The sequence below is a fragment of the Narcine bancroftii genome, chromosome 12 (assembly GCF_036971445.1).
Source record: "Narcine bancroftii isolate sNarBan1 chromosome 12, sNarBan1.hap1, whole genome shotgun sequence".
NCBI lineage: Eukaryota > Metazoa > Chordata > Chondrichthyes > Torpediniformes > Narcinidae > Narcine > Narcine bancroftii.
Window position 1 is genome coordinate 30,430,604 of NC_091480.1, and position 25,355 is coordinate 30,455,958.

A 25,355-nucleotide genomic window follows, 5' to 3' on the forward strand; every position below is an offset into this window, starting at 1 on the left:
GTCAATGACCTCATCCAGGTGCCACTAGAGGAAGGTAAATGCATGCCTCTTTAAAAACTTCCTCATTAGTACTTACAGCCTTTCACAGCACAAGAGGGCTACTAGGCTCCTTTACTTGGATGGCCAAGGGGACAGGACTCCGTCTGCCCTCATGGACGAGATGCTCACCCGAGCAGAAGGACACAAGCTCTGCCTCATGTTCAAGCAGGCATTCCTCGAACAAATGCCCAAAGACATTAGGCTCTTATTGGCCAACGCAGATTTCGGTGACTCACGTAGGGTCGCGGCATGAGCAGATGTTCTCTACTGCCCCAAGTGTGAGCCCAGACACAATCAACCGCGTTACAAGGCTGCTGCCCAAGACAGCTCCCCCTCCCGCTCAAGAACTGAAAGGTCCAAGCCAAAATGGTGCTATCATCAATGATGGGGTGCAGGTGCCATCAGCTGTGCTAGTTTCCAGGAAACAGAGCCAGCACTGTTAATGGCCACAACAGGTGACTGACCGAACAGCCTACTCCATGTCTGGGACAGCATCTCAGGCCTGAGGTTCCTCATGGACACGGGCAGAGATAAGCGTCATTTCCCCCTACGTCGCTCAAGACATGCACGAGACCTCATGGCCCCACCTGCCATTAAAACCTTCGGCAAGAGGCACATACCTGTGTGTTTCAGCGTGATACCACTTTCAATTGGTCATTCACACTGGCTTCTGTGCAGACCGGAAGAGCAGCTTGTGCGTGCCTACATCAGCAGACCCAAGTTCCGGAATGTGAGGGGCGGGCTGACGACGGCCTTAAAGGCTGCAGCATGGACAGCAAAGTAAATCAGTTGTGCTGAACAAGCTCACAGCCTGCTGTCTTTTCGCTGCCCTTGCACACAACACGCTACCCTATTTTTTTCCTTTTTTGTGATGTGCGCATCATTGTCAAGGCCAGCCGTAACTGCTCATCTCCAAATGCCTTCGAGAAAATATGGTAGACTACATTAAAGAGAGGAACTCCAGAAATTAGAAATGCAGGACAACATACATTGGAGATGCAATACATTAAACAGAAATTCATTTGATAGTTTAATAATACTGTTGTAAAATATGTAATTTTATTCTATCTAAACCTTTATTTTGAACAATTAAAATTTTAACTAAAGAACAAAAGTATGGCAGGATTTTAAAAGTTTTGGAAAAATGTTCAAGGATTTTCTTAATTAAATTAAACAAAATATTTGCAGATGCTATATTAGAGAACATACAAAATTGCTGAGGTAACTCAGCATCCATGGGGCTAAGAAACCAATGTTTCAGGCTTGAGCCATTGGACGAGGTGTGATCAAAAAGCAGGAAGCCATTTGAATAAAAAGGTGGGGGTGGAAAAATGGGCAGGGGGAGAATTACAGGCCAAGAGGCCATAGGTGGACATGGATAGGAGGGCATAGCTCTGTGAATGCAGAGCTGGAGGAAAAGAGAGAGGGGGGGATGGAGAGAGAAAGACAAGGGGAGGGGAGCTGGAGAAAGGAGACATAGGAACTGGGAATGAGAGATGGGGGGGCTGCTAACATAATCCAAAGAAGTCAATGTTAATGCCCTCTAGTTGAAGGGTGCCTAGACAGAATGAGGTGTTGTTCGTCCAATTTGTGGGTGGTCAGTTTCCAGATTATTCAGTGATTTGGCCACAGAGGCCATAAATCTATCATTAATTTCAGGCCAGAATGTGCTGACAATTCACCTGCAGCACCATAAGGAAACAAATGGTTAACTGTAGCAGCATATTCTTTCCAGACCATCACAATTTAAAAGACAGGAATGCACTAAAACTGAAGTCTGTTCTTGGGATTCTCACCTCGCATGTAGTTCATGATATGGTAAAGCCCATTAATTTGAACAATTTGCCAATATTCACTCAAAAGGGAACTTTAAGATTTAATTTTTCTTCACTTCACAGCATTGTTTTACTGATCAGTTTAATATTTTTAAATTTACTGCAATTTTCCCCCATCCAACTGCTTCCACATTCTCTAATGCGACATATTTGAAAAAGGCAGAAAGGCTTTTTGACAACATAAGCTGCCTGCAGTCTATTTTTTGCCTGCAGCCTGCTGCAGTAACACCTTTGGTAATGAATTGGGATTTGTATGGCCACAAAAGAAACAGACACAGAGCAAACGTGGTTGCTGAATGTGGGGCGAGAGATAGGATTAATGTGACCTGACCTAATGCAAAAATGTTAATTGTAAAAAGTGGCAAAAAGTATCACAGGAAGCGACAAATTGCACAAATTCAGAAAAGAGTTACTGAGAACTATGGTATTTGTTGACCAGATGCAAATAGGTTTGAGATGCTGGGTTCCTTTGAAAACTGCTCTAAATGCACAAATGTGAGAAAATGTGACTTAGATTATCAGATCGATTAATGCAATCTTTAAAAAAAATCAAATGCCAGATCAATATTTTAAATATTTTTTTTCTTTTACAATGCCTCCTGTGGAATTAATACACAAGTTGCTTTACTCACACATAGCAACTACGAAATGACAAAATATACAAAAACTAATTGCATCATGGCAAAAATTATATTCCTGGAAGCAATTAATATAGAAATACTTGTCAAATACTGAAGCAATTTTCATCTCAACATCCACTCAACTGATGACCATACAAGGGGACCAGCGGGTGTTAACCGGAGAAAGTGTTAGCAGGGCACATACTTATCGATACCACTAAAAACACAATATTGCTCATCTAGGAACCAGAGATAAAAGAATACAAAATTTTATTTCTCAAGCATAGGCTATGGAGTCAAATCCCTGGATGTCAACATCTGAGAACCTATCCTAGAGCCTCCATGCCGATGCAATCACAAAGAAGGCTCGCCAGCAGCAATACATTGTGAAGAGATTTGGTACGTCACCAAAGACTCTCAAAGTCGTCGATGTGTATAATGGAGAGCATTCAGTTGGGTTGCATTGGTCTGGTATGGAGGTGGCAATGCTCAAGACAGGGAAATACTCTAGCGGGTTGTTAACTCAGCCTGCAACATCACAGGCACCAGTCTTCACTCCATCTACAAGAGATGGTGTATTAAGAAAGCAGCCTCTATTCTCAAGGACCTCCAATAGCCAGATGATGTTCTCTTCACTCTACTACCTTTGGAAAAAGATGCTGGAGCCCGAAGACAAGCACTCAGCAGCACAAGGACAGTTTCTTCCCCTCTGCCATCAGATTCCTGAATTAACAATGAACCACAGACACTGCCTCACTGTCTTCTTACACTATTTTTATTTATTTTTGAAATGTGGTTTATATAAAATATTTACACTGTGATTCTGCCACAAAACAACGAATTTCGTGACACGTTCAGGACAATAAATTCTGATTCTAGGAGAGGGTATTAAATCGTGAGTCGATGACAATCTTGGAACAAAACACTGGAAATATGGGCAGCATCTGTCATGAAAGGGCCATCGACTCAAAAGAATAGCTGTTGTTGCCAGAGCTGCTAAGCATTTCTGAATGTATTTTAAATACAGATTCCCAGGAGCAGCAGCAGTTTTTTTGGGGGTTCACAGTTTTAACACTGTTCCTATCATTTAACTTTCTCCTCCCCCCCCCCCCCCCCCACAAAGTTCAGGAATTTAGACATAACACTCAAGTTAAAGTGACGCTCTTTGCATTTAATCAAATTTAGCATTTGTACAAGAAATAAAGCAAGCATTCAGGTCAAAAGCCCTGCTGACAGGCAAACTCTCTTTTTGACAGTTTCCCAAATTCATATTTTTTTGTTTTTTTATTACATAAAATACCTATTTTCATTTACATTACTCATTCTTTTGCTTACATTAAACTTTGTTTTCCTAGAACTGTACAACTTTGTTACAAGTCAACACACACGTGTTTTTTCTCCCCCTATACGAAAACAAAAATTCCTCTCCATACGAGTTCCTCTGCAACAATAGATTTAACATTGGTTTGGGAAGTTTCCAAAATCTGCAATACCAACAACGGAAGCGCTGAAGTTTGAAGAAGCGCATAAGATACCATGATACTCTAGCTACTTCTCATTTCAAAAAATGTAGTTTTAAAAAATTTAATCAATATATAATTTTAAACAATTTGCTTCAACGCAGTTGTGCGAGTTATTCTGAGTTTTAAATACATAAAACAAAAGAGGGGGAAAAATAGGCTATACAACATTACCCAATAACAAAAAGGAAGAATGAACAGAGGGCACCTGGCTGCAAAAGAACAGCAATCTCCTTCCACTTTCCACCCTCAAGGAGTTTAATAAAATCCTTTTGTTTTAAAGAGTGCTTTTTTGAAAAAAACATTTTCTTTGAATCTGAAAGTTACTGTTGAGTTGTCCCCTTCAGAACTGAGTAGTGCATTTCTTGTCCTTCAGCCTTCAAGTTAAAGTCTACTTTCATTCGCTCTCCAGTCAGTGACGTCGCATTTTTACTTTTCGGACTGGACTAGCTGCTACTCCACCTTCACCACCCTCCTCCTCCTCATCCCCACAATCGTGCGGCTTTCGCCAGTAATTTTCTGTGGCACAGTCACTCCTTCTCCGGTGTTTTGGTAAAATCACGGATCGTCGGTTCTCCTCCTTGTCCATTTCCAAAATCCTTGGCCTTTGAAAAGGAAACATTGAGACCAGTCAATTTCAGTCATACCACATACCACCTTTAACTTTTCTTCTTGTTACTTCCATCTCAAAGATGACCCTCTTCTCGGATCACCAACAGGTGTGACCTTATAGACTGGGAAGATCTTGGGTTGTTTTGGAGGGAAAAATCCCTCCTAGATAAAGCTTTGTTCTTTAATAATTTATTAAATGGCTAATTATTTCACAGCTGTCTGCAGACTTTAAGCTACGAAGAAGCGACTGGCATTCCTTCGTCAGTGATCATTTCCAGCTACACCAAGTTTGATGACAAGTCTTTTCCTACTATCCAGTTTATATTACACTCAATGTTAAAGTAGGGTGAAAACTTACAAGCACAGCATGGTTCCCCATTTTGTCCCAAACCAATGTTATTCCCCTTCCTACCTGTGTGCAGCATCTGGATCAGCCTTCCGATGAGACCGTTTTTGTTTCAGTAATGCTTGATATCGATCACTATTCAACTGTCTGCTGGACATGTGAACCGGTAACACTGAACCTGTTAATGATTTTGATTCCAAACGTGGTGCATCTGTCCTTGTTCTATTGGAGAAAAATGTAGAAAAAATTATATATCTATCAAGTCTTATCAGTGAGCAAAATACAAAGATGAAGCTCACACACAACTATTGCAGATGCAGCACATCTTTGATCTTCATGAACAGCTGGATGGACTGACAATTAATTGAATAGTGAAAAAAATGCCATACACGACATCCAAAGTAAAAGGCCGGTGCTCAGCAGAAAGGAAGGAAACTTAAAGCTTGTACAAGACAACATGAGAAAAGATAAATACCTAAAATGATGAGAGAGAAAATGCTTATTTGCTGCTGTTTCATGACTGTCTTGAGTCAGAAAAATCATCTACTCAAAATGTTATTGAATCTGAAATATTATCTTTGATTCTACACACTTACTACCTGACCAAATATTTCCAAGATTCTGCATTATTATGAATTTCCAGCAAATTTGTAGTTGTTCAGATACACATCTCCTACATCCCATTGATACCATTTACCAGTATTCCCTCTTTTCAAACGATAAGGCCTATTGAACACTTAAGGTTTTAGAGTCCACCCCGTTCAATGATGAAAACAGCTGAATGGTATTCATTCTCAAACAGAAATGTTAATAACCTTTTTGGCTTTGACTATTTTTTAAATTCAGTGTTTACATTACCTTGAGTTATTTCTGGAAAAGAAGAAACACCCAACTATAGAAACTAAAAAAAAAACCTCTAACCATCATGAAAGCTGCTACATCAAAGAACGAGAAACTCTTACTTTCGCAATATGATAACAGCTCTCCGCTCCCTGATGTCTTGTGGTCGAATGCAGTGAGTGATTTCATCTGCTGCATAATCACTGGAAAGAAAGAAATGCCAAGAGTTAGTGGACCCAACCATGACAATCAACACTCAAAATGACAGCATAGAATGTTAGGGTGCATATTGGTTAGCCTAGAGAATAAATGAATTTACTATTTTTTTTAAATTAAGCTAACAAATGGATCTACAAATAAATGGCATTTTGTGGAGGTTAAGTGAACACTTTTGATATGGTAAAAAGCAAAGAGATGTTTCTGTAAAAGAGGGTAGAAGGGCGCAAGTGATGAAAACTTCCAATATTCATTCTTGCAGCTTTTATTTGTGTCAGAAAGTATGAAGTGCGCCATTTTTATGACGAGCCTTTTATCAGTCATTGCCATCATTTACAAATTTGTTTCACTTACAATAATTTAGTTCCCTATGAAGCAAGTCAAAATTAGCATGAGAGATACACTAATTGTCATGCCACAGAAGCAAGACTACACCAATGCACAGCAGCACAAGTCAAAATTACCTCACATTCCAGAATGTGAAATCAAATTGTGAATGAAAATATAAACACAACCTCAAGTACCAATGTGCTAAGGACTAGTACAAACTAGTACAAACTTAGGATTGAGCTCTGTAAAAGGGATAATTAATACCTGGAGGTAGAAAACATTAGCCCAGGCATCAAGAAAGGCAGAGATATGAACAGCAGCATCTCCCCACACATCATAGAATAAAAGAGGAGAGTATTCATCCCATCAAGTGCACACTTGCTCTTTGATACAACAATTTATCCTACTGTTCTGAGAAACTAGAGAAACTCATTCAGCATTTCAGACAGAATCCATGGATAGAAATGTTCAATGTTATCAGGATGATTAAGATGACTGGGCATTTCTATTTAAAGATGCTGCCTAACCCACAGAGTCCCTCCAGCTTCTCAGTGCTTCCTTAGATACCAGCATTTGCAGTTTTTGTGTTTCTTAATCCTTCCATTCTGTTATCTTAATTTTTTTCTTTTATAAAATATATTTACCCAAAACTTAAAATTTCCATCTCTGCCTTAGGCTCAGACAACATAATACAGGAAGAATGTTAAGGCTTTGAAGTGGGGGCACAAGGTTCATCAGGATATTGCTTTGATTATTTGCTAAGAGTATCGTCTCCTCTCCCCGTGGGTCCGCACCAGCACCGTCATTGTAGCAGCTCCTGTCTTTAGAAAAAGTCCAGACAGAAAAAGTGCTGTCTTTTTAAAAAAAGTTGTGCTGGCCAAATCAATCATTTGATGTTATTACATCATGCAAGAGAGTCCACTGCCACACAAAACTTCGCTACTCATGATAGAACATCATTTTCTAGCAGATGAAACCTTCTTGTAAAGGGCCAGACTGCACTTACTATTTGGTAGTGATTCATCATTTCTGGTTCCGGCACTATTAATCTGTGCTATCTAATTATAGTACTCAATGCTAAAATGATTTTACGCCACCCCAACAAATAATTTCTCCTTATGACTACATCAAAATTTCATTAAGTTGAACAACACAATTTTTCCTTATTCTTCACTCTATAGGTAGCTTCTGTAGTACCACAGGTGTCATACCAGTATTGTAAATGCCATAAAATTCCTGGAATGTATTGAATAGAACATTGTATTCAAGATTTAAACAACACCTATAAAAGTTCAACATATCCTTGCTTTTGTACTCAATTCCTCAAATGATGATGCCATACTAGAGAGGTTTTTCTTTCCAAAGAGGCTTTCTAAACATCTTGCCATTTTCAAAGAAATGTGTGATAACCCCTCTCTTAGTCTCCCTGTTCATCCAACAGTGCATTCCTCCCAAAGGTGGAATAAATCGTCACATTTTGTAGAGTATTCCAAGCTCTTGTGGACAGTTTAAACAATGCCAATTAACATACTTTAAATCACAATATTTTGTACAATTTTCTGATCTGTGAACACCTTTCTTTCCTATCATCATTTCACACTTTGTATTTTTACACTAATTAATTTTATTGGGTTCAACATTTCTGAACCACTCCTGTCAATTACCCATTGCTCTTTGGTCTAATGGATGCTTATACCTGCTCTCCATCCAAGCCAATTCCACAAGGTCCAGATGTTCTGAGGCTTCTTCAAACACCCTGGTTTTGCTCAACCACATAACCTGTCAGTTTCAGTGGGCTGTATAGTCTGTCATTCAAGGGATGTGGACTTCCACAGGCTAAAACCAGTATTTAATTGCATCCCTAATTGCCCTGGACAAGGTAGTGGTGAGCCATCTCTGCACTACCGCTGTTAGGGAGGGAGTTCAGGATTCTGTAAAAACACCAAAATGCTGGAGGACCTCAGCTGGTCTTTTCAGAGTCTGTAGAAGACAAAGATATATTGCCAACGTTTTGAGCTGGAGCCCTTCAAGGAATTGACAGTTCAGGATTCAGACTCAGCAACATTGAAGGAACTGTTACATTTCCAAGTCAATGTAACCCTAACCCTGTCAAGATAACTCCAAGTCAAGTGTGTGGTTTGGAGGGCAACTTTTAGGTGGTGTTCCCATGCTCGTGCTGCCACTATTAATCTAGCTAGTGGAGCCGTGGGTTTGGCAGTTGCTGTCAATAGAGTCTCAGTGAGTTGCTTTAGTGCATCATGCACAAGGTACAAAACTGCAGCCTCTGTAGTCCAGAAATGAGTGGATGAGGGGCCTATCAATTGAGCTGCTCTTTTCAGAATAGCATAGAGCTTCTGAATGTTGAAGCTATACTGATCCAAGTGGAGAGTACCTGTTGGTGAAATGCAGACCTTTCCATCACCCCAGGGAATTCTCAGCTACGCTGATTGCCACAGTTTACATCCCGCCTTTGCAATTGAGGGTAAAGCAATGAAGGAGATTCATGGTGCAGCAGGCAACTTAAACCACAACCTAAAAACTGTTCCACTATAGCAGGGGTGTCAAACTCAAATTCACGGAGGGCCAAAATTAAAAACTTGGACTAAGACGAGGGCCGAACTAAATATTTATTGAAATTTTCAACAACATCTGCATGTTTTCTCTTCTTTCAACATATGTAATGTTAAACTTTAGGATATAACTTTAGGAGGATAATGTTACAGGTCAGGAGTAGGTAGCTCAAGTTCACCCTTTGCTTGACCTGAGGGAAACCTATTTGGTCCCTGTGGAGATGTAGTCAGCATTCACACGCTGTGTCCATTTTGGCCTGCATCAGGACTCAGCATTTCCTGCTCACTCCTCAGGCCCTAGGCCTCTATTCACCCTCGACCCACCATCCCTCTACCTGACCAGTCCTTTACCCAACCTCTACTCACTCTGCCTCTACCCACCCCATCCTATACAGGCCCCTCTACTGCCTCTCCCCTCAACCTGTTCCTCCCTCTACCCGTCTCTCACCCTCTAATCACCCCTCCCCTACTCGCCCTGCCCCTCCCCTTTTACCTCTTCCCTATCCACCCCTCCTTCTACTCATCCCTCCCTTTAACTGCCCCTCGCACCACCATAACTTCCCCTGCCCATTACTCCTCACCTACACCCTCTGCCCACCCCTGCTTACCCACCCACTCAGGCCCAGCGCGCTGCCGATCAGCCTTTGCGGACAGCCACCATCTCTCTCTTCACGTGTAGGGCCGAACCAGCCGTCCCTGGGGTCCGCGTGGGTCCAAGCGCTGAAGGCCGTGGCGACTGGGAGAAGTGCGCTCGCGCTGTGGAAGGGCCGTCCGGTGCCAGTCGCGCGGGGCTCGCGCTGCCTGGGGGCCGTGTGCCGCCTCCCATGCTCGTCGCGCCGACAGGAAATCACAGGCGCTCGCCCATCTGCCGCACCGCTCGACAGGTGCGAGAAGTGACTGGTTGTGCGGGGAGCCTTCCAACCGGCTTGCCGGCTGATGACATCGACAGACTTCTCGTGTTACAATTTCTCGTGTTACAATGGGGAAGGATGTGCAATGAAGGGGGAGGATGGTGGGGGTGACATTACCAAAAAACAGCATCGGCTCTCGCTGCAGGGCGGGCCACCTCTAATACATTTTTGAAATGATCTTGCGGGCCAGAGTTTGACATGTGTGCACTATAGCAATGGTTCTCAATCTTTTTCTTTCCACTCACATACCACTTTAGGTTATCCCCATGCCATCGGTGCTCTGTGATTAGTAAGGAATTGCTTAAGGTGGGATATGAGTGGGAAGGGAAGGTTAAGAATTACTGCTTTAGACTCAATTGTTACTGAAATATTTTGCTTGAGGAAAATTGTCACTGGCCCATTTTCTTTGGAGTTATGAAACCGTGCACAAAATGAGTCGATAAGGTACGATAAAAACAGTGGTTTTCAAACTTTTTCTTTCCACCCACATACCACCTAAAGCAATCCCTTACTAATCACAGAGCATCAATGACATAGGGATTACTTAAAGTGGTACGTGAATGGAAAGAAAAAGGTTGAGAACCACTGCTCTACAGTTTCAACAGATGTCCACTTTGCCACTAGAAAAGAGAGCACCCTAGATCAGGTGTACACCAATATCTCTCGTGTATACAAAGCTGCCCCTCACCCCCACTTTAGTTACTCAGAGTGCATATCTGTCTTGTTAGCCCCAGTATATAGACGGATGGCAAAACTAACAAAGCCAGTTTGCAGGGAGATCAGGATGTGGTGGGGGCCGGGATGGAGCGAGCTACAGCAGCGGTTTTGAAACTACAGACTGGAGCAGTTTCAGGGAGGTGGCCACCTTCAACGGCTACATAAACATGGGTGTAACACAAGTTCAGTGACTGGTTGCATCAGCAATTGCATTGAGGATATCACAGATCAAATAGACACAACCAAGGCTAACCAGAAGTCATGGTTAGTTGCAGAGATCCATGTCAGAATTGGCGTTGCTGCCTTCAGGGCAGATGACAAGGTGGCACTAAGGTCAGCCAGAGCTGAACTCTTCCATGCAATCTGGAAGGCAAAGTGTGGATAGGCACAGAAGATCTATAATCAGCTGTGCGACAGCAGCGACACAAGGTGCATGTGGCAAAGGATCAAGACAACAGACCACAAAACAACCTTGTGAGTCAAAGACAATGACATCTCTCTTTCAGGCAGGCTGAATACCTACGCATGAATCAATGAGAACAGACTACACCAAAGTGTCGTCTCCCCAATGAACGAGGTCCTTGAATGGCTGCAATGGAGGTGAATAGAATCTGATCCAAGGTGAACCCACAAAAGGGAGCGGGACCAGACTAAATAGCCAGTTGAGCAAGGACTGTGCATACCAATTGACAGAAGTCCACATGGACATCTTCAACACGTCACTGCAGTGGTCCACCATTCCCACGGATTTCAAGGCAGTCACCATTATCCTAGTAGGGCGACAGTAACAAGCCTCCAGCAACTGGCCAGTGGCACTGGCCTCCACTATTATAAAATGCTTCGAACATCTGGTAATTAAGTGCATCTCCCAGAGGCAGTAAACCCATTTCAATTCACAGACAGAACTGTTCCACTGATGATGCTATAACCTTATCCCGCCACTTCATCCTATCCCACCTGAAGAATGATCCCTCGTACATCAGGGTGCCATTTACTGACTTCAGCTCACTGATAATGGGATCGTACCCCAGAGGCTCATGGAGAAGCTGTTCTCACTGGGACTCAGCACTGTTTTCTGTAACTGGATTCAGGACTTCCCAACAGAAGGACCACAGTCTGTCCAGGTTGGCAGCAGAACGTCAAGCACCACTACGCTGAGCACTGACGTACCTCAGGGCTGTGTGTACTCACCCCACTCCTTTCATGCTACTGACCCACATCTGCAACACTAGAAACAGCGCCAACAGTGTCATCAGGTTTTCAGATGACATGATAGTGGTTGGTTGGCCTCATCAGCAAGAATGAGTCACACTTCAGAGAAGTGGAAAATCTTGTGAAATGGTGCAAGAATAATAACCAGAATCTTAAACTGACAAGACAAAGGAGATGATTGTGGGCTGCAGATAACTAAGGTCAACCATCCACCACTACAAATTAATAGTTTGTTAATGAAGAGAAAGTACCAAGTTCCTTGGAGACCACTTAAGAAGTGACCTATCCTGGACATAAAACATCTCTTCATTTGACAGGAAAGCACAATGATGACTGCACTTCCTAAATTGGAAGCTGGCAAGGCTACCAGGCACCATCCTGTCAACTTTCTAAAGGAGCTCTACGAAAGAGTGTCTTGGCCGATTGCATCAACGTGGTATGGTTGCTGTAGAGTACAGAGCATCAGGTTACAGATTAATCCACAAGAACATGAGCAACAAAGGATTCTGGAATCTCCCTTTCTTCCCTCCCCCACCCTACCCAATCGATTGGATTTACTGGGATCGTTGTGTAAAGAGGGCTTGCAGCGTCAGTGAGGACTCCGCATGCAGCATTTTTCAGCTTCTCCCTTCAGTAAAGAGATACAGGAATATCAGAGCCAGAACCACCAGGCTGAGAAGCAGCTTCTTCCCACAGAGTGAGACTGCTAAACAACTGATGAACTTCTCATACAAACCCTCCGTAACTCATTTATTTATTTAGCAATAAAATGTATTTATTTTAATATTTGTTTTTACGTACTGTGTATATATATATATTGTTTGCCTGTATGTGTGGATTGCCTGTGTGAGCATTTGCAGTGTTGCATCGAGGACTGGAGAACACTGTTTAATCAGGTTGTACAATCGGATAATAAACTTGAACACTCTCCTGACTTGTAGATGGTTGACCATCTTTGAAAAGTCTAGAGGAATGCATGTCATCTTCTAAGATAACATATCTGAAACAATTATGTAATTTTCAAGTTGTGTTAAGCAATACAGTGGAACCCCGATATAACGTGATGGTTCGGGTTCAAAAAAAATTGGATCGCAAAAATGCGGGATTGTGCTAAATCGAGATCACGAAAAACAACGTTTTCAAAAAATATATGTACAATTCCTACATTTGCAATCAGGTTTTTTTAAATTTCTTACAATCATCATTTTATTTCTTAAAAAAAAAAGCAATTGAATGTCCATGGCTTGAACGCAGCAGGTCACTGGGGGTGAGCAAAATCCAAAATGCTTCCAAGCTGAAGGGTTTTTATGTGGTCCACATCCAACGTCGGCTGGGCTTGAGGTACTCAATGGCTTCAGACACTTTTGGGGGCGGGGGTGGAGGCTCCTCATAGTCATCCTCCTGTGGTTCGGGAACCGGTGCTATAGTAATGTTATGAACAATCTCGGAGTCGGGGGCGTGGCAAGATGGCGTAAGGAACAGACGTGCCTTCTAGTCATCTCCTGACTCTGAGTTATTATTTTGTTTATAAGTGCCCGTTAAAATTCTTTAAAAAGTTTATAAATAGTAAGAGGTGCTGAATCAATATCTAATGGTACATTTGCTAAAAAAAAGTAAAAGAAAACACCAACAGATCGTTAAAAAATTACATTTCCCGATATTATCTGAGCCTACCTGTTTACAAGAAGCCAGGACTCAGCGTGGAATGGATCCAGGAGAAGAAGTGCAGGATTCGGCATTGGAACTTCGTTCTGTACCGGTAGGGCTCTTTAAAGATGACGCCTGGCAGCCTTTGGAACAAAGGGCTGGCCGGGCGCATGTATTTAAAACAACGCCCGCTGTGAGCGCTGTCACTGAGAGTTTGACAGCTGAATCAGCTGGGACGCCACCAGCTGGAGAGTTAAAGAGCCGACCTCCGATTGATATAGCGGTGGCGCTGCGAAATGCACCACCAGTTATGACGGTTTCCCCAGGTTTAGATATAATGAAGGCTTTTGATGAGATATGGCTTAAAGATAACCCTGACTATCAGCCTCCTGATATTGCTGAGGGGGCTGTGGCAGGGGTTTTCTAAACGGAGCCATACTGCAAGAAAGGCTGCTAAACCAAGGGAAGGGACAGAAGATCCTTTGGTCTCTCAGAAACAGCAGGATCCTACTATGTCTGAATCTACCTTTGCTGATACACTTATCAAGAATCTTGAATTTAAGTTATATTCTTCAATGAAACAGCTAGGTAATTCTATGACCCAGGTCTATTCCAAGCTTAATACATTGGTGGATATTAATACTCAACAGATGGCTGACTATGGAGCTTTTAAACTTGAAACTAATGAAAGACTTGATATGTGTGATCAAGGTTTAGTTGACGTACAAGATCAATTGCAAGATGTAAACAAAACAATTGAAACATTGCAGATTCAGAATAAAAATTCAGCAAAGAAGGTTGATTATTTGGAGAATCAATCCAGACGGAACAACGTAAAAATTGTTCATTTGCCAGAAGACATAGAAGGGCCAGATCCAAGAAAATTTTTTACTGAATGGATTCCACGAATGTTAGGACAAGTTCCCCGAAGGTCTAATATTGGAACATGCTCATAGAGCTTTGAGAAGGAAACCTTTTTCAAGACAGAATCCAAGACCTGTTCTGGTCCGTTGTTTAAACTACTGTGATAGAGAGACAATTTTACGTGTGGCTATTAGAAATGCACAGCAAAATAGATCTCCTTTGATGGTTCAGAACAATCGTGTTTTTTTTAATCCGGATCTGAGTCAAGAAATTTTGTTTCAACGACGTGAATTTAATTCCGTGAAAGAGTTGTGGAAAAAAGGATATACGGCAATATTTAGGTATCCTGCGGTATTTAAGATTTTTCAGGATGGATATCAGCCAAAGTTTTTTGATAATCCTAAAGAAGCTATGGACTTTGCTCAATCTTTACCGATTACGCAATTTCAGGAACGACGTAGTCCTCCACGGTCTCCAAAGAGAGTGGAGATACAAGATGGGAATCAGATTTCAAGAAGAAATGGAAGCAATAGTGGTCGAAGTGGCAAAGTTGATTAAAAAAAAAACCAAATCTTTTACTTTTTTTTTGAGAAGATTTCAGATAATGATGATAGTTTAATATGAAATGGGAATTGGGAGAGGTAACTGGGTGGGCATTATTTTCCAGAAGTCATCAGCTACGTGTGAGTTATCTCACACCCAGTATTTTGTGGGAGTTACCGCATTGTACGGTTTAAACAGGAGGAGGTAGTTGACCTCTTGCCTGTTTTTTTTCCCTTAATTTTTGGGTTAAGGAGTGAAGTTTTTTAAAATAAATATTTTTTTTTCTTTTTCTTTTTTTGTTTTTGATTGTAGTTTTAAGAGGGAATAAGGGGAGGGGTTTTCCTTTTTTTTTTCTTTTTTGGGGGGGGTTTCTTTTTTTTCTCTTTCTTTTTTTTGTTGTTGAGTTGTTGTAAGGAATGTCTAAATTGAAGTTTGCTTCTTTTAATGTCCAGGGTTTAAATAATCCTATTAAGTGTAAGAAAGTACTTTCTTACTTAAAAAAATTAAAAGTTTTGCAGTAAACTCATTAAACTGATAAGGAACATTTGAAACTTAAACGTGAATGGGTTGCACAAGTTTTTTTATTCTTCATTTAATTCAAAGGCAAAAGGAGTGGCAATTTTGGTGCACAAGAATTCACCATTTCAGTTACAGAATGAAGAGAAAAATGGTGGAAGATTATTAAAATTGAACTGTACAATTTTTAATGAAGCTTGGAATTTGCTTGATGTTTATGCTCCGAATGTTGAGGATACAGCTTTTGTTGTGGATATGTCTTTATTACTTGGACAATCAAATTCTAATATGATGATTGGGGGAGATTTAAACGTGGTATTGGAGCCTTTATTGGACAAGTATCCAAGAGTAATTAAGAAATCTAAGATGGCAGTTCAAGTAACTAATATGATGTCAGATTTGAATTTAGTTGATATTTGGCGAAGATTTAATCCTACAGAGAAAGATTTTTCTTTTTATTCTTTGCGCCATAATTATTTTTCTAGAATTGATTATTTTTTAATTTCAACACATTTGCAGGATAGGGTTATATCGGTGGATTAAAAGGCAAGACTGGTTTCGGACCATTCTTTATTATTATTATTAGAATATCAGAGTTCACAAGATGTTCAGAGAGCTCCAAGATGGAGATTTAATACTATGTTATTACAAAAATCAGAATTTATTAGTTATTTAAAACAACAAGTTGAAGTTTTTATTAGTAATAATATTAATTCTGTTTCTAGTCATTTTGTTTTATGGGATGCAATGAAAGCTTTTTTTACGAGGTCAAATTATCAGTTATGCTTCTAAAGAGAGAGAGAATTAAAGAGATTGAAGATTTAGAGAAAAAGATAACTGCTACTGAAAAAGAATTTCAAAAAACCGCTACTGAAATGCAAAAGAATCGGTTAACTAATTTAAAAATAATGAATTACAAACTTATCGGTTTGAATGTTTAATGAACCGAACTAAACATAAGTTTTATGAATGGGGTGAGAAAGCTCAAAGTTTTGTCATGGCAGTTAAAAAAAGGAACAATTATCTAGGATTATACCAGCAATTAGAAAGAAATCGGGTATTACTTTTAGCCAAAAGGAAATTCCAATTTGGAGGTTTAAGATTACGAATTTTCAGCATTATTATGAAGCAGCTCAATTTAAATTTCTTAGTGCATTAATGAATATGGATGATCCGCCCAGTTGGGCAAAGGTAGAAATGGCGGTTATTTTAGAAAAATTTCCTCATGAGTTTTTGTTTCGATGGAATAAAAATTTATTACGAACTTATGATGTACCAATATTGAAGCATTTATTGAATCTATGGACAAGTAAACTTAACAAATTGGGGCTCAAAAATAAATGGTCTGGACGATTGCCATTATACAATCAACTTGTTCCTTTTACAGTCTCCAATATCACCTTGAAACAATGGAAAAGGAAGGGAATAAAAAACTTATCTGATTGTTTTTCTGAGGGATGTTTTTGTTCCTTTGATGAATTACAAAGGAAATTTGGTATTAGTGGAAATTCTATATTTGTGTATTATCAATTAAGATCTTTTGTAAAACAGATATGTGGTCGTCATATGATCTTACTGCCTGATTCTAATTTTGAGGAATATGTACTTTCAATACCAAAAAAGGGATATATATCTGATTTGTATTGTACTTTACAAGAAACTGAAAGTAAAAAAGATTGGGATAAAGATAAGTTGAAATGGGAAAAAGATTTAGGTTTTACAATAGCTGAAGAACCCTGGATGGAAATTTGTCAGAATAGTATTCGGAAATTGATTAATGCTAGATTAGCGATGATTAATTATAATTTTATACATCAGTTATATTTAACACCAGAGAAACTAAAAAAGTTTGGCCTTAGTAAGTCGGATTGCTGTTTTCGTTGTGACCAGACGGCTAATACTTTTTTGCACACTGTCTGGCTTTGTGATCGATTGCAACAGTTTTGGAAAGGTATTCAATCTATACTTAATAGTTTATATAATATCTGTCTTGTATTAGATCCTGATATATTTTTATTAGGGAATATGCAATCATTAATTGATTTAGGTTTAAAGGATTATCAGATTTCCTTTATCTATTTAGCTTTAGCTGTGGCCAAGAAATGTATAGCTCTTACTTGGAAAGACAGAAATATATTAACTTTAGATAGGTGGCCTTTGGAGATGAAATCCTGTTTGACTATGGAAAGGATATCTTTTTCAATTCAGGATAGGATGTCTTTTTATAGGTTAAAGTGGACTCCGTTTGCTAAATATATGCATTTAAGTTTGATTTAAATATGTTTTTAAGTCTGATATTTTAGTATTGATAACTTTTTTTTGTTAGTATCTTTACTTGTTATGTTTTATCTTTTTTTGTAAGTGGGCTTTTTTTTCTTATATATAATATTGGTCACTTTATTAACTCTTCACTCTTTATTTTGGGGGGGTTAGACTAATTCTAAGTTAGGTTATTAATGTTGTGTAATAATTATTGGGGGGGGGGGTTAGTTTATTTAGTTTACCGATGTGGTACTGTAACTTTATTATCTTACTTTTATTCTTTTTAAATGTAATCCTTTTTTATTCATGTTATAAAATCTTAAATAAAGTTTTTTTAAAAAAAACAATCTCTGAGTCCATCAGACACTCATACGTAAGGTATTTGTCATCAGCAGAGAGGACTGTCGGTGAAAATCCTCTTAATTTGAAAGAGTCTCTGTGCCTCATCCACCTGTATCTGTGAAGCCATAGAATTCTTGCTCATCATCTTTAGTTGATTCTCGTGATGAAAAGGCTGGACCCAGCCCTTCTCCCAGCATTTTTCCCCCCACACACAAGGAGTTGACTTTAACATTCATACATTTCAGATAGTCTTCCAGCGTTGTTGATTCAACTACAGTTCCACGAATTAATGCACACCTTTAATTCTGCTTGAACACGGAGATGATTCCCGGATTTAGGGACTGGATCCTAGATGTAGTGTTCTTTGGGAGGTAAGAAACTCTGATCTTTCCATTGCAGCTTAATAGGTTGGCAGGTGACAGCTGGGTGGGACAGCTGTCAAGGGAAAGAAGAGCTTTGGGTTCTAGCTTTTGCTTATCCAAATGAGTGTGGACAGCAGGGACAAATCCTCAAGGATGGCACTGGTAATTCAAGCATTGCGTGTACTCGAACAGTAACGACTTCATGTTGACATGGTGGAAACTGTGGGGTGAGTGAAATTTGCCAATCATTAGCGTTTTTAAACTTGTGTTCCAATCTTGTTAACACAAAACAACAATGTCACACAATTTTTGCGTAGTTTGAACCTCTCATGTTGATAGGCATCATCTTTGCTTGACAGCATGCAGTCTGGGATCATCTTGTAGCAGAGGCTTGTTTCGTCACATTTGTACACTTGTTCTTTGACACAACCACCTTCTTCTAAAAGAGTTTTTTGGTTCTGCTGGGTATTCACTGGAGGCGGCGCTGTCGGCTGAGCAAATTTCTCCAGACACCAACACTTGAGAAATCCCATGACGGCGTTTAAACTGGTCTAGCCATCCATTGCTAGCTTTGACCCGTGAGATTTCTCCGTTGATCAGTTAGTCAAACTTCTCAGCTTGAGCTTTGAGAATAGGCCTGAAAATTGAAAGGCCTTCTGAATGTGCTCGAATGAACCATTCGGACAGGGATTCATCGAGGCTGACATCTTTGGCTGTCTTCATGCGTTTGGCCTTTAATCCCACCTCTTCCTCAACTTTCCTGAGATTTCCAGCAACAAAGTATTAATTCAAGTACACCAAGGCCACATGCAACTTGGGTTTGACTTTTATTCTCGATTGCGTCGTGCATGAAGCTCATCTTTCACTGAAAAAGATTTTAGTCTTCTAACTGTGTTCCATTTTGATCTGCAAGCAATTTCAATTCCGGAAAGAAGGGGGGGAAAAAAGGGGTTCACTGGCTGATTACATTTTATCCAAGTTCACATTAAATTTGGGGTTTTACTGTATTCTGAACTGTCTTCTGCATTCTCAATATTATTCCTGTATATCTCAATTCCTGTATATCTCAATCTCCAGTTTTTTAAAAAAAATTACACAATTTAAAAAAAAATTCTGAGCTACAACGAAAGATGCAGATGAATCCCAAAGTGCACTGGAAAGCTGTAATTCTCTTTCAATCATTTTCATGAATATTGCTCATGCACATTAACATGCTCCAAATAACTGTGAAATGTCTCTACAGGAAATATTTCCAATATACAAATTAAAACTAGTCTGTGCTAAAAAGTCTGAAAGTGAAGATCTATTTAAACTAATATTAAGGATTTAATAATACTGTATTATACTGAGCTATGTGCCACATATTTAATTATCACTGAGCAGATTTCATTTAAGAACCGAATGCTCTATCTGTTGATGTCTGCAGGAATACTCTAGCAATGCCAAGTTACAAGTAGTCACCAAGGTTCCTGATGACATAGTTGGGCATTAACAAATTGGACAAATTACCAAGCTCCTATCTTGAGTTAGACTTGCACCAAGTTCTCAATGTTACATTATTTATAATGATAATATTGATCTATTTTCAATAGAGTACGCACACTTCAGCGCTTGACGTCCTGTTTTGCGGAAACTGCCAAAATGTTTGGCCTGGAAGTCAGCCTGAAGAAAACTGAGGTCCTCCATCAGCCAGCTCCCCACCATGACTACCAGCCCCCCCACATCTCCATCGGGCACACAAAACTCAAAACGGTCAACAAGTTTACCTATCTTGGCTGCACCATTTCATCGGATGCAAGGATCAACAACGAGATAGATAACAGACTCGCCAAGGCAAATAGCGCCTTTGGAAGATACACAAAAGAGTCTGGAAAAACAACCAACTGAAAAACCTCACAAAGATTAGCGTATACAGAGCCGTTGTCATACCCACACTCCTGTTCAGCTCCGAATCATGGGTCCTCTACCGGCATCACCTACGGCTCCTAGAACGCTTCCACCAGCGTTGTCTCCGCTCCATCCTCAAAATTCATTGGAGCGACTTCATCCCTAACATCGAAGTACTCGAGATGGCAGAGGCCGACAGCATCAAATCCATGCAGCTGAAGATCCAACTGTGCTGGGTGGGTCACGTCTCCAGAATGGAGGACCATCGCCTTCCCAAGATCGTGTTATATGGCGAGCTCTCCACTGGCCACCGTGACAGAGGTGCACCAAAGAAGAGGTACAAGGACTGCCTAAAGAAATCTCTTGGTGCCTGCCAGTGGGCTGATATCGCCTCAAACCGTGCATCTTGGCGCCTCACAGTTCGGCGGGCAGCAACCTCCTTTGAAGAAGACCACTTCACTGACAAAAGACAAAGGAGGAAAAACCCAACACCCAACCCCAACCAACCAATTTTCCCCTGCAACCGTGTCTGCCTGTCCCGCATCGGACTTGTCAGCCACAAACGAGCCTGCAGCTGACGTGGACATTTACCCCTCCATAAATCTTCGTCCGTGAAGCCAAGCCAAAGAACACGCATTGCAGACTTCTGTTCTGCCCTCTGGTGTTAACTCACCAGTACTGCAATAGGTTGGTGAACAACAAACCACTTCCCATTGAACATCAGTCTGCACTTTCAAAGCCAAATCCACTTTTAAAATTGTCACAGGATCACCCCTAATGTTTAAGTGGAACGGAAAGTACCTTTAAAGATTTTTAAAACAGCAGTATGGTCAGCAAACACAAATTTTCATTTTCAAAGTTAAATTTTAAATTAGGGAGTCACCAGCTAGATTTTTAATTAAGACATTAACTGTTGGATGAGAGGGCACTGCCTTGCCAGAGGACTGACTACCTTTCAGGTGAGATATTAAATGAGAACAAATGTACACAAATGCAAACTTTGAATAGTAAATGAATCATATACACATCATTTGACTACTCTTCAAAGACTACAGCGCTGCCTTCAATGCCATAGGCCCCAGCAAACACCCAAACATTGTGATTCAGGATCAACACCCCCTGTGCAACTGGATCTTTGATTTCTTATCTAACAGACTGCAATTAGAATTGCAGAGAAATGGATCAGAGGTCAATCCACAGGACCAGAAGAGTGGCAGAGAGGATCACTGGACTCTTCCTCTCCTCCCACACCCTCACCTCATCAACGTGATCATCAAGGACCCCTTCCACCTTGCACACAGCATCTTTCAGCTGCTCCCATTGGGGAAGAGATACAGAAGTATCAAAACCTCTTCCCACAGGCAGTGAGAATGTTGAATGGCCAAAGGAACTGCTCACACTGACCCTTACAAGGGTCTAATTTGCACAAAAACAATATTTATTTATTTATTTTATAGATTCTTGTCCTGCATATGTATTATTTGTCTGTATGTGTCATGCCTGGTTGTATGTCTGCATGTTTTGCACCGAGGACTGAGAATACCATTGTGTCAGGATGTTCTTGTAATAAACTGTTCACAAATCATTTCACAATCACACATCGGTGCACCATAATGTTTCTTAAATAATGGTAAAACCAAGATGACAGGGCCCACACTTGGCCATAGACCATGATGGTTGTAGGCTCTGAAGGAAATCGGCAAACTGAAACAGTGCAAAGTGGGACCACACCACCCTGCCAAGAAAGAGAAGATGGGAGAGGACCCTGTAGAGAAGGTGACCACAACAGAAGACGAGTGAAAAGCTCAGAAGCAGAAGGACTTACACCATGCTATAGGCTGCTGAGGACCAAGTATCAGGACAGTGATTTGTGAGGGTGCCGAGGGCGATGCAGCCTTCTGAAGGGCCTTGGGTGTTAACAGCATCCTAAACATTATGGAGGTTCAGAACAAAGTGTTTGGGTTCATCATTGGAAAGGACAGGAGGCCTTGCAGCTGCAGACCTTACAAAAGCGCAGGAGGAGAGTTCACGGATACTCTGTCTCTGAAAGGACTCTTTTGCTTTACTTTCTCTTATTGGTTGGGCAACAGGTTAGTGGTGCCTCTTTAAGGAAAACAAAAGTTACCAAATTTCATGTACAGCAAAACCCCCGTTTTCCAGAATTCGAGCAACCGGCAATTTCAAGCAATCAGCAAAAAAAAAGGGAAAAAAAGCAGGGTGCACCTCGCCAATAGTTGGCCAATCACGCATCACTGCCTCAAGCTTCCAGAAAATTCACTTATGCAGAATCCAACAATCCCCATAGGTGCCAGATACCAGGGGTTTTAATGTATTATGTACATGACGATCAAGGAATCTTAAATGATGAGTATTGGCCCCCGACTATATTCTCTCTACATCGACAACAGTACATTTCAACTTCATCTTTAAAGTTGCCAATTTTGAAGACAATATGGAAGAGGGCCTGGTATCAAATAATGAGACAAAATACAGAAGTGACTGAAATTCCAGTGGCATGGCACCAAGATAAAACACATTCAGAGCCAATGTCAATAAAACAAAGGAAATGATCAGTGATCTAAGGCAAAGGGGAAGGAAGGGCTGGGGAAAGAAGAGGAGGGAGGGAAGAAGTGAACAAACCGTCCACACCCCGATTGGTCTACATTGATGGCGCTGAAGTTGAAAGGATTGCTTCACGTTCTGAGGAATAAATTTTGCCGATGCGACCTGGGACAAACAGCAGCACCAACACCAACTTTTTAAAGAAGATAACCAAAGTTCAGAATGTCCTTCAACAATTTCCACAGGTGCACCATAGAAAGAATACGTACTTTGGGGAAAGACAAGAGTGTGAAAGTATGCACCAACAAGCTTAAAGATAGTTTCTTCCCTGCAGCCATCAGGCTCTTGAATTAACTCCTTTAAACATGCTGCCCTTGTTTGGGGGATAAGTGATCTTCCTTTTCATTATAATCCTATATACACATATTGTGCACTTTACATGGCTGCATAAAATGTCGAGATAACCTGGTCAGTTGCAGAAGAACTTAACTAGTGTATTGTAATGGCCCTACAAAATATACCAACTCATATTCTAATCCCCAATCTTTGAAGGCATTTTATCATTATTCAAGGACCTAGAGACTTAAAACCCAAGTCTTTGTTGATCAACATTCCTTAGCAAACTGCCATCTACTGTACATGTCCCACCCCTACTGACTTCCCAAAATGCATCACCTCACACTAATCTGGATTAAATTCCATTTAATTCTCCACTCAACCTTTCAAATGGTCTATATAACCTGCTGTAATCTGAGACAACATTCATCGTGATTAACATCACCATCTTTTCTGTCAGCAGAATATAATGTATTACTTTCAGTTGCTGTGACAGACTCATTATTAATCTTTATGATAAATATTTTTTATGTTTCTTTGTAGGTTGGACAGGGAAAACACACAGAGAACACCATTTTGAAACAGATGCAGAGGTTCCATCAAGTTGGAGATGAAGAAGCTTGTCATTGTTCAGTTCAGAGCCATAAAACTAGGGTATTATTCAATTGAAATTCCAAGTCAATGGATTTCACAATTCCCCTCTCTTGCATAGAGGTTACAGAATTTGATTTCTGCAAAGCTTTCACAGCCCCTCGGCGAGGCACCTCTTCAACCCCTCGGCGAGGCACCTCTTCAACCCCTCGGCGAGGCACCTCTTCAACCCCTCGGCGAGGCACCTCTTCAACCCCTCGGCGAGGCACCTCTTCAACCCCTCGGCGAGGCACCTCTTCAACCCCTCGGCGAGGCACCTCTTCAACCCCTCGGCGAGGCACCTCTTCAACCCCTCGGCGAGGCACCTCTTCAACCCCTCGGCGAGGCACCTCTTCAACCCCTCGGCGAGGCACCTCTTCAACCCCTCGGCGAGGCACCTCTTCAACCCCTCGGCGAGGCACCTCTTCAACCCCTCGGCGAGGCACCTCTTCAACCCCTCGGCGAGGCACCTCTTCAACCCCTCGGCGAGGCACCTCTTCAACCCCTCGGCGAGGCACCTCTTCAACCCCTCGGCGAGGCACCTCTTCAACCCCTCGGCGAGGCACCTCTTCAACCCCTCGGCGAGGCACCTCTTCAACCCCTCGGCGAGGCACCTCTTCAACCCCTCGGCGAGGCACCTCTTCAACCCCTCGGCGAGGCACCTCTTCAACCCCTCGGCGAGGCACCTCTTCAACCCCTCGGCGAGGCACCTCTTCAACCCCTCGGCGAGGCACCTCTTCAACCCCTCGGCGAGGCACCTCTTCAACCCCTCGGCGAGGCACCTCTTCAACCCCTCGGCGAGGCACCTCTTCAACCCCTCGGCGAGGCACCTCTTCAACCCCTCGGCGAGGCACCTCTTCAACCCCTCGGCGAGGCACCTCTTCAACCCCTCGGCGAGGCACCTCTTCAACCCCTCGGCGAGGCACCTCTTCAACCCCTCGGCGAGGCACCTCTTCAACCCCTCGGCGAGGCACCTCTTCAACCCCTCGGCGAGGCACCTCTTCAACCCCTCGGCGAGGCACCTCTTCAACCCCTCGGCGAGGCACCTCTTCAACCCCTCGGCGAGGCACCTCTTCAACCCCTCGGCGAGGCACCTCTTCAACCCCTCGGCGAGGCACCTCTTCAACCCCTCGGCGAGGCACCTCTTCAACCCCTCGGCGAGGCACCTCTTCAACCCCTCGGCGAGGCACCTCTTCAACCCCTCGGCGAGGCACCTCTTCAACCCCTCGGCGAGGCACCTCTTCAACCCCTCGGCGAGGCACCTCTTCAACCCCTCGGCGAGGCACCTCTTCAACCCCTCGGCGAGGCACCTCTTCAACCCCTCGGCGAGGCACCTCTTCAAACCAAAAAATACCATTTTCTTGTTGACTCATCCTTTTGGGAAAATGGAACTAATAGAGTCAGTAGTGATCAAAGCAGTTATGTGATTAAAAGGCTTGAAGCAGCATTTTTAGTTCATCAGAAAATCATTTGGAGGCAGAAATACAGTGGCATTCTGTGAGATGGACTGTTGTGTTCTACTTGTCAGAGGAGGGACAGAATTAAAGAGGCTTTGGAGAGGATGATCACTCAACTGTCTTTGTTAAGAGAGAGAGCAGTGCTGCTGTGCCTATTGTAATGGTCACTTTTGACTAAC

The 25,355-nt window shown here is 41.8% G+C and overlaps 1 protein-coding gene across 1 annotated transcript in view; it reads right to left on the reverse strand.

Annotated features, from left to right (window-relative positions):
* Nucleotides 1-3,644: 3,644 nt before the first annotated feature.
* Nucleotides 3,645-25,355, reverse strand: part of alkbh5 (alkB homolog 5, RNA demethylase) — a 52,116-nt gene continuing 30,405 nt past the window's right edge. The window contains exons 2-4 of the mRNA XM_069905040.1: nt 5,935-6,015; nt 5,039-5,194; nt 3,645-4,619 (exon numbers count right to left, since the gene is read on the reverse strand). Coding sequence (XP_069761141.1) covers nt 4,427-4,619; nt 5,039-5,194; nt 5,935-6,015 — 430 coding nt within the window. The 3' untranslated portion in view covers nt 3,645-4,426. The remainder of the gene's footprint in view (nt 4,620-5,038; nt 5,195-5,934; nt 6,016-25,355) is intronic.